Genomic DNA, 10,740 nt, shown 5'->3' with positions numbered 1-10,740 from the left:
TATATATGAAATACAAAACTCACTTGACCATGTGGAATAAGTTCTTAGTCAGTTACAACTGATTTAGATCCTAAACAAAGAGATGCTTATTCACAAAATCAGACTATGCATTATTTCCTCTACAGATAATACTCCATTGAGCAATACCTGTTGTAAAGTCCAGCAAGAGAAAAACAGTAACAACAAAAAAAGAAATACTTTAAGTGAAGTATCCCATATATTCTGAGAGAGATGTTTTAGAGAATAGTCTCAATTGCTTTGAGAGCTAGAAAATAAATATGATTGAAATCAAATCATGGAAACAGGCAAAAGAAAGTTCTTATTTGGTAATACTTTTAAGGAAGCTTCTCCACTTGATGACAAATCAGAGAAGTAGGCAGAATGCAAAGAACACTACTCATACCCAGCTTGTGACATATCTGCTTCAACTACCTTTGACTTTATCAAAGTCAAATCGCCACTGACATCAACGAGAAGAAGGGTAATTTATTCCTATTCTAACAAACATCCTTCATCACTTTAAACTCTATATAAAATTCACTTTCACCTTGAAGCTTGTTTGGTCTTTTCATTTTTTTTCTTTTAAAATGCTAAATTCCAAAACAGAACAACACAACCAAATATAAATAGCAAGGGGTAGTTCACAGTAAAACATAGTAAGAGACTAATTTAAGTTTGCTTTATACAACTTTAAAAGTAAAAAAACATAATTTAGAAAATGTCAGGACATATTACAACTCAAAATAATGATCATTTATTCCAGTAATGTTGCCTTTGTTAAAAACATTCTTGGAAGTTTTTTCAAAATATTTCCAGTGTCAGGTAAAAATTCCTATTAATTTAGGGTCATATCTCTTGGGGGAAAATATGGACTCACTTGCCTAGTTCTCTTTATCCATCTTATCTACCAGACTTGACATCTTATTAACCTGCAGTCATTAAAAAGCACTATTTCCACTCAGGATGTTCACGAATTGGCCATATAATCTCTGAAGGTAATTACAAAAATGTTCTCATCCTTTCTAATTTCATATTAGTTTTTAATTTTACTACTGTAGCTTTGGATCATATATTTAAATGTGATTTTAAATTTATTGAGAGTCTAAAACCTGTAATTTCTTGGTGATATTCTCCTTTTCCAAATCTATCATCTCAGTTTTTATTTTCCTGTCTCTCTTGTTTACATCCAAGTAGCTCAAAGTTCTATTCATGCTTACTTCCCCACACAAGTCTCAGCATATCAGAAGAAAATAAACAACAGGTTAGGAAGGGAAAACGATGAAAAACACAATGGAATAAAGAAACTTTTTGAGAGACAGAGAGTGAGAATAACACAAGAATATATGTACACATATGCATGGACATGTTCACACATGGATGTACACACACCCAACATGTAATCACTTTTAAAGCTAGTTCTCAGATTAAAACAACAGTATCTGTAATGTGGTATTCTTCATCAACTGCAACCTAAACTGTGATTGTCTGGATTATGGCTAAAGACAGAAAGCAATGGTAAAGAAAGCCAAAAAACAAAAAAGAGTCTGTAGTATCTTCTTCATAACCTGAAAAAGCATTTATTTCCTGACTTCCTGCATCCAATAAGATGCTTCAGGTTTGGAATTCTGAGTACCACAACATGATCTGTATTGAGCTGTACCAAATCACACTATTAATATAAAATTAAGTTGATTTAAAATATGAAATTATGAGAAACAAAAAATAGATTTTATTTCCTATTCAGAATAAATATGGCTTTCTTCAAATAGAATTGAAAATTAATCATTTAGTATAAAATAAAACTTGACCCATCTTTGGAATAGCTCAAATGCTATTTCAAACAGTATAGTTATAAATGTACATAAACTTAACCCAAACTCTTAAAAAGTAAATAATTATATCCTTCTAAGTAACTGTGTTCTGAGATTTAAGAGACAGAAAGCTTTATAATGACAAATATTTTTCACAGCTGACCCCAGTAGTTATAATTCTGATTACAAAAATAAACACAGACTATTTAAAATTGGTATGCATACTTGTATCTACATTGGATTCTAAAGTGAGAATGCGTTGTTGTGTTTCCATGTTAAAGATGCTTGTATATCCCTTGCTGAATGATGCTACCATATGGCTCGGGTCACTGCTTACTAGATCCACAGAGGCAGGGACTCCCAATTCTGAAAGAGAACATATTGAAATAGAATGGCAATTAAACCATCTACTTGACAATGCACTTAAAATATAGCAAAACAAATAATGACATGGTTTCCTTAAGAAGTAAACAAGGCTTACCATAAGAATGAGAATTAGCTCATAACTAATCATTGGAGATTATTTCTTCGTAACTTTTAGCCCTAGTCTATTTTTTTCCCTTACCTGCTTAGCAGATCTTCTTGCTGTTATTCAGCTGATACATTTATGGAATGCAAGCCTTTATTCAGAAAGCAAATGGAAAACAGGTATGAATTACAAATTTTGCTGCTTCCACTCAACCTCGAGCTTAGAGTGACATAGTGGGAATTCTTCATTTTAAAAAACTCATCTCTTATTAGGAATGTTAGCTCATCAAAAATAGAGAAATTAAAAAGTAAATTTCAAAATTATTATTTATTGTTAGAGTCATGCAAATACCATATGAAGACAACTCATCAAAGCCTGGAGAGAAGTTATAATAGCTCAAGAATAAAGAAGGTATTTTTATTTACCATCTAGAATACATTAAAACTTAGAGCTTATTTATAAACATAAAAAATAGAAGGAAACGTATAAAGTGAATATAATAATCTGATTTTTTTCATTTGGCTCAAAATCTAACTACAGCAAGCTAACAGTTCAAAAATGTGTATACTGCAGAAGAAGATATACAAATAACCAATAAGCAAACAAAAGAAATGCTCATCGTAATTAGCCATCAAAGAAATGCAAATAAATTACAATGAAATACTACTACACATCCACCAGAATGGCTAAAGTTAAAGAGACTGACAACACCAAATTTTTTAAGGATGCAGAGCAACTGGAACGCTCATACACTACTGTCAAAAGTGTAAAATGGTACAACCACAAAATTTTTAAAAAAATTTTTAGTGATTTCACATAAAGTAAAATAAACATCCAAATGAAAGTCCAGCAATTCTACTTCTAAGTCTCTACACACCTATAATGAAAATATACGAATGTTCACAGCAGCTTTACTCAAAATAGCAAAAAACTAGAGACAACCCAAATATCCATCAAGATGTAAATGAATAGACAAATTAAATGAATAGACAAATTATGGCTTAATGAAATACTATCAAATAAAAATGAAAGAAGTAATTGATATAACACAAATGAATTTCAAAAACATTATAATGAAGAGTAAAAGCAAGATACAAAGAACACATACTGTATTATTCCATTTACATGAAGTTTGAGTAGATAAAACTAATCTATGATGGAAGAAATCACAACAGTGGGTACCTCTGGTTGGGAATAAGGAGAGGAGGGGATTGACTTGGAAAGACATGAAGGAACTTTGGGGAGATAAACGAAATGTTCTATCTATTACATGGTTTGGATATGTGTCCCCACTCAAGTCTCATGTCAAACTGTAATCCCCAAGGTTAGAGATAGGGCCTGGTAGGAGGTGACTGGATCATGGGGCGGATTTTCCCCTTTGGTGCTATTCTCGTGATAAGAGTTCTCACAAGATTTGGTTGTTTAAAAGTATATTCCACCCACTTCTTCCTCCTGCTCTGGCCATGTAAGACATGCCTCCTGTCCCTTTGCCTTCCGCCAGGATTGTAAATTGCTTGAGGCCTCCCTAGAAGCCAAACACAGGCTGCTATGCTTCCTGTACAGAACCGTCAGCCAATTTAACTTTTTAAAAGCAAACAAACAAATTACTCAGTCTCAGGTATTTCTTTATAGTGGTATGAGAATGCGCAAATATAGTCTTTTCTTGGCCTCCAGGGATCCTCCTGCCTCAGCCTCCCAAAGTGCTAGGATTACAGGTGTGAGCCACCACACCCGGACTCTATGTCTTGATTGATGTATGAGTTACATGGGTGTACTTATCTATCATACTCACTGAAATGTATCCTTAATACTTGTTTTTCACTATACATAAATTATATCTTAATTTTTTAAAACCTAAAATCTGTGTGTTCTTTCACCAAAAACTATTCCTTTAAAAATTACAGGCCAGGTGCAGTGGTTCACGCCTATAATCCCAGCACTTTGGGAGGCTGAGGCAGGTGAATCACTTGAGGTCAGCAGTTCGAGACCAGCCTGGCCAACATAGTGAAACCTTGTCTCTACTAAAAAAAAAAATACAAAAATTAGCTGAGTGTGCTGGTGTGTGCTGGAGGCTGAGGTAGGAAAATTGCTTGAACCTGAGAGACGGAGGTTGCAGTGAGCTGAGATCACGCCACTGCATTCCAGCCTGGACGACAGAGTGACACTCCATCTCAACAAAACAAAACAACAACAACAAAACTATATATAGGTTGGAAATTCAAACAAATACATTTTCGTTGCTTCAAAAACTTTCAAATTAAATATAAAGCGTTCAGACAATCATTTATCTGCTTGCTTGTTTTCAGAATAAACTGTTTTACAGAGGATTCAGCAAAATGATTTTTTAAAGTATGTACCTTGAGTATCATTAAATACACTTAGTGCTGGAGCAACCTCAGTTGTATTCCATACACGCAGAGTGCCATCTGCTGAACAGGACAACAAACGCTGATGTGCTGCACTATAAGCCAGACCCCAGACTGCATCCGTGTGGCCTAGCAGAGGGCCTCGTAAAACAGAAGGATCTATACAAAACAGTAAAAATGCAAAATCAGGAAGAAAAAAAAAATCACAAAGGTACTTAGACTTCAGAGAAAGTAAAATATATAAACAATAGCACCTGATAACAGTATAAAATATGACTCTTGGTTTCTATAATTCTTCTGACAGGCTACAGTAAATCAAAACAGGCTTGGAAATATACAAATGTAAAGTTTAAAATTTTTAAATTAAAATTTAAAAGCACGTATCTTTCCCCTTAAAAAAAGTGAGTATTTCCTCCCCCTTCCTTTTGTCTAAATATTTTTAAAGCATGTTAATACAAAATCATTTGAATTTCATTCATCTTTGGAGAAACCACAACTCATACTCCCTGAGGAAGTGAACAGAGAGGTCCTCTCCGTCTCTGAAATCCCTTAGCACTTTGGCTATACTTCCTTCTGTCCACTTATCTTACTATATGATGGATGGCAGTTATTCCTGAAAATATGGCATTCAAAATGGACAGGAAGTGACATCTACAGGAATCCCAAATTCTCAAACAGCAGTAACTGAGATGCGGTGATAGTGTATGCAGGGAAAGAGGGAGGGAAGTGGGGAGGTTAAGTAAGCACAGTCTCATGATAAAAGTCAAACTGGAAACTTTATTAACCTTCACAATGATTCTATGAAGTGGTACTTTCAAGAAGACTCACAAATGTTAACTCTGGAAATGTCAATGGTATTATGTCTTATATACTCTGTCACACATACCATAAAATATTTATTGAAGACACACTGTGTGTCAGACACTATGCTCAATGATGGAGCCAAATATATGATTAAGACCCAATTCTATCCCAGTCCTCAACAGACAAGGTTGAAAGTACAATAAAAGTGACAGACATCAGTTAGCACAGAGAGTAACTGGAATGAGTGAAAACCTGGAGAGTGAAATCTAGAATTTACAGATGTCAGTTAGTTGAAGATGAAGGGGAGAGCATGCTTGACAAGGAGGCAGCACCCACAAAACCACATGAAAAAAGAAACAGCATGATAATGCAAGGAAATATATAAGCAATTCAGTATTAATGGAGTGTGGACTTTTGAAGTAGGAAGTAGATGGGATGAGGGCATCTAGTTTACGATGTGATTTCTACTACATATGAAGGAACTTGGAAATTATCCTGAAAGCAACAAGGAATCTGTCTCCAGGGGCAGCAGGATCAAGTATGTATTTAATAAGGTAAGCTTGGTAGTAGTACAGAAGACAGATTGGATAGAATCAAGACAAAGGCAAGGGATTGTTTCAGCAGACAAAAAGAGTGACAAAGACCTAAGGCCAGGGGAAGCAGTGAGAGGGCCAGAGCAGAAAAAGTAAATTCAAGAAATATTTAGGGAGTCATTACCAAAAAACTAGGTAATTAGTAAGTAGGGACAGTGTGACAGAACAGGGAATCCAAAATAATTCTGAGGTTTCTAGTTTGGGTGATTCTCATAGTGCCACCAACTAAAAAAGAATATACAGGAGAAGAAACACAGAACATGCTAGGATTTACAGACCATTCAACAGTCATCCTGAAATTCCTGTAGTCAATCTGAAGCTCAAAGATTTAAGCACAGATATAGATTCAGTCTCTCAAGGAATGTTTGTACACTGCAAAAAGTTAGGGTCTGGGTCTTGATAAATGTCAATATTTAAGGCAAGAAAAATAAAAGCAGTTTATGAAGGACAGAGAATAGAAATTGTCACAAAGTGTCAAAATGCCAATAACATGGACAGATTTCAAAAAGGATGGAGTTGTTAACAATCTCAAATACAGCCAATACATCGAGTAAAATAAGGACTGTAAAATATTCTTGGATCAGGCAATTAGTTACTGACAATCTTATTATATGTAAGTGTTAAAGCCAGAAGCCAGAATGCAGAAGGATGAAGCACAGAGAAAAAACATGAAATTAGTAGCTGGTAATTATATTTTCTAGACAATACCATCAAAGAAACAGATCATGAGGGAATGAGAGGAACTAAACAGAAGCCAGAGAGGGAAACAGGGTCAAGGTTTCTCCTTGCTCAGAATGGAAGGTACCCGAATTTACTTATTTGCTGAGGGGATACAAAGGAAGCAAAGAGAGTAAGGCTTAATTAAGATGCAAGAGAACGAAAGCAGAAGAGCAAAAGATCAGAATGCAGTCGCAAAGAGAGACAGATTCGAGTACAGTCCCAAAAGAAACTAAAATGAATAAAGTCAAAATGGGAAGGACTGGCCTAGGACAGAATGAGAGACAGTTGATCCTCTAGCAGAAAGGTAAAGGAAGTAAGGAAAGGCATAGAACAGATAACTTATAAGAGAATTGGGGGAGAGTGGGGCCACTTTTCACAAAATATTAATGCTTATTAAATAAATGCTAGGAAAAAATTTTGTTTATTGAAATTTCTTATCCTTACTCTAGTTTGGTGGTAAAATTAATCTAAAATGATGATTGAATTAAAATGCTTTTATGACAAATGTGATACTTCAAACTACTCTAGAACTTGACAGAAAACCAACATAGCCAATTCCTACACAGCTTTTACAAATGAATTTATGGTAATATCTATTGATAGATTATAATATGTATTTATGATGTATGGTACTGTTCCCAAAACTAAAGGGCACTTCTTAACTTTTGAGGCCTTTTACCTATTTTGCTGTCATGGACTTTTAAAATTATTACTTTCTACAGCCCTCCAATAATTGACTAAGGGGATGGCACCAATATTCATTTTCCTTAAAAGTTGTTTGACAAGAATAGTGATGAAATGTTACTACGGCTTAGTAATAATGTACCAAGAACTCTACAGATGCCTAAAATAAGAAAACAACTGTCGATCAAGCCTGTATTTCCAATAAATAAAACTCTGGAGAAGTGGGAACTGTATTTTCAAGAAGAATGTTTTTTTCTTTTCTTCTTTTAACATTGTATATCAAGTTAATTCCTAAATACAGAAGTCCTTTTTAACAAAATAAAGATGTGGTTCTCTTTACTTATTTATTTTCAAAAATCTCTTATCACTTCCTTTTATATTCTATGAAAAAATGTGTTTAAAAAATCAATTTTATTCCTTCAGATCTTTGGGAAATCACCTACCATAAGAATCATAGGGGTCGATGTTGGGATTAGTGGTATTCCAGCCCTGGATCAGTCCATCAGTACCACCACTGTAACACTGCTCACCATTGCTGCTCATTACCACACAAAGCACTGGACCTCTGGGAGATTAAAAAAAATAAATCAATTGCTGTTCTCAAAAACCAACCTGATAATATGACTTGTTAAAAACAAGCATGTTTAATTACCCAAATGGCTATTTTTCTGCTTTTTATAAAAAATGAAAACTCAGGTACTATCAAAACACTGTTCATTTTTCCTCTGGTGTAAGAGGTTGGTAAATTATGGTCTGCGGGTCAAATCCAACCACTGGTCTGTTTCTGTACAGTCCTCAAGCTAAGAATGGTCTTTACAGTTTTAAAGGGTTATAAAACAAAACAAAAAACAAGAATATGCAACAGAAATTATATAACTAGCAAATCCTAAAATATTTTAAAAAGCCTAACAGCCTAAGTCAGATATTTATTATGTGACTCTTTATATAAAAAGTATGCCAATCTCTGCGCTAAATCAAGAGAAAAGACACATTCCTTAAACAGAAACAGAAAAAAAAAAAAAAACCGAAATGCATCATCACACACACACACAAACAATTCTCAAAAAACTTTTTAACATTTAGTTTCAAGCGTACATGTGCAGGTTGGTTCTAGAGATAAACTGCATGCCTTGGCGGTTTGCTGTACATATTATTCCATCACTCAGGAAAAAAGCATAGTACCCAATGGGTAGTTTTTCAATCCTCACCCTCTTCCCACCCTCCACAGTCAAGTTGGCCCTAGTGTCTATTGTTCCCTTCTTGTGTGCATGTATACTCAATGCTCAGTTCTCACTTATAAGTGAGAACATGCAGTGTTTGGTTTTCTGTTCCTGCATTAGTTTGCTTAACCTGACGGCCTTCAGTTCCATGATTTTCCTGCAAAGGACATGATCTCATTTTTTATGGTTGCATAGTATTCCATGGTGTGTATGTACCACATTTTCTTTATCCAGTTTACCGCTGATGGGCATTTAGGGTGATTCCATGTCTTTGCTACTATGAATAGTGCTATGATGAACACACATGCATGCATGTGTCTTTATAGCAGAATGATTTATATTCCTTTGGGTATATACCTAATAATGCTGGGTTGACTGGTAGTTCTAACTTCTTTGAGAAATCACCGAACTGCTTTCCACAGTGGCTGAACTAATTTACATTCCTACCAGCAGCATTTAAGTGTTCCCTTTTCTCCACAGCCTTGTCAGCATGTTATCTTTTGACCTTTTAGTAACAGCCATTCTGACTGCTGTGACATGGCATCTCATTGTGTGTTATTTGCATTTCTGTAATAATAAGTGATGTTGAACACTTTTTCCTGTCTGTTGGCCACATGTATGTCTTCTTCTGGAAACTATCTGTTCACGTCCTCTGACCACTTTTTAATGGGGTTGTTTTTTGCTTGTTAATTTGTTTAGGTTCCTTATAGATTCAGGATATTGGTCCTTTGTCAGATTCATAGTTCGCAAATATTTTCTCTCATTCTATGGGTTGTCTATTTACTCTGCTGATAGTTTCTAACATGTACAGAAGCTCTTCAGTTAAAGTAGGTACCATTTGTCTTTTTTTTTTTTTTGTCATTGTTGCACTTGTTTTTAGTGCCTTCATCATGAAATCTTTACCAGGGCCTATGTCTAGAATGGTATTCCCTAGGTTTTCTTCAACATTTTTTATAGTTTTAGGTTTTACCTTTAAGTCTTTAATCCATTTTGAATTGATTTTTGTATATGGTATAAGGAAGGGGTCCAGTTTCAATCTTCTGCATATGGCTAGCCATCTATCCCACCACCACTTATTGAATAGGAGTCCTTTCCCCATTGCTTGCTTTTGTCAACTTTGTTGAAGATTAGATGGTTGTAGGCATGCAGCTTTATTTCTGGGCTCTCTATTCTGTTTCGTTGGTCTATGTTTCTGTTTTTGTACCAGTACCATGCTGTTTTGGTTACTATAGCCCTGTAGTATAGTTTGAAGTCAGTAATGTGATGCCTCCAGCTTTGTTCTTTGCCTTGGCTATTTGGGTTTCCATATGAATTTTAAACGTTTTTTCTAATTCTGTGAGAATGTCATTGGTAGTTTGATAGGAATAGCACTGAATTTGTAAATTGCTTTGGGCAGTATGGCCATTTTAACAATATTGATTCTTCTTATGAGCATGGAATTTTTTTCATTTCTTTGTGTCATCTCTGATTTCTTTGAGCAGTGTTTTGTAATTCTCATTGTAGAGATCTTTCACCTCCATGGTTAGCAATATTCCTAGGTATTTTACCTTTTCTGTGGCTATTGTGAATGACACTGCATTCTTGATTTGGCACTCAGCTTGGGCATTACTGGTATATAGAAATGGTACTGATTTTCATACATTGATTTTTTATCCAGAAACTTTGCTGAAGTTGTTTTATCAAATCTAGGAGCTTTTGGGCAGAGACTATAGCATTTTCTAGGTACAAAATTACACTGTCTGCAAAAAAGATAGTTTGACTGTCTTTCTTCCTATTTGGATGCCTTTTCTTTTTCTTGCCTGACTGCTCTGGCTAGGACTTCCAGTACTATATTAAATAGGAGTGGTGAGAGTATGCATCCTTGTTTTGTTCTAGTTCTCAAGCGAAATACTTCCAGATTTTGCTGTTCAGTGTGATGTTGGCTGTGGGCTTGTCATAGACAGCTCTTAATATTTTGGGGTATGTTCCTTCAAGGCCTAGTGTGTTCAGGGTTAATGAAGCGATGCTGAATTTTATTGAAAGCCTTTTCTGCATCTATTGAGATGATCATGTGATTTTTGTTTTCAGTTCTGT

The 10,740-nt window shown here is 35.0% G+C and overlaps 1 protein-coding gene across 1 annotated transcript in view; it reads right to left on the bottom strand.

Annotated features, from left to right (window-relative positions):
- Positions 1-10,740, bottom strand: part of STRN (striatin, calmodulin binding protein) — an 86,134-nt gene that overhangs the window by 7,134 nt on the left and 68,260 nt on the right. The window contains exons 11-13 of the mRNA XM_011935977.1: positions 7,891-8,012; positions 4,638-4,805; positions 2,037-2,177 (exon numbers count right to left, since the gene is read on the bottom strand). Coding sequence (XP_011791367.1) covers positions 2,037-2,177; positions 4,638-4,805; positions 7,891-8,012 — 431 coding nt within the window. The remainder of the gene's footprint in view (positions 1-2,036; positions 2,178-4,637; positions 4,806-7,890; positions 8,013-10,740) is intronic.

Source organism: Colobus angolensis, unplaced genomic scaffold (genome assembly GCF_000951035.1).
Source record: "Colobus angolensis palliatus isolate OR3802 unplaced genomic scaffold, Cang.pa_1.0 Scaffold15, whole genome shotgun sequence".
NCBI lineage: Eukaryota > Metazoa > Chordata > Mammalia > Primates > Cercopithecidae > Colobus > Colobus angolensis.
The sequence above is the reverse complement of the archived record's forward strand: the minus strand, read 5'-3'. Positions and strand labels throughout refer to the sequence as shown.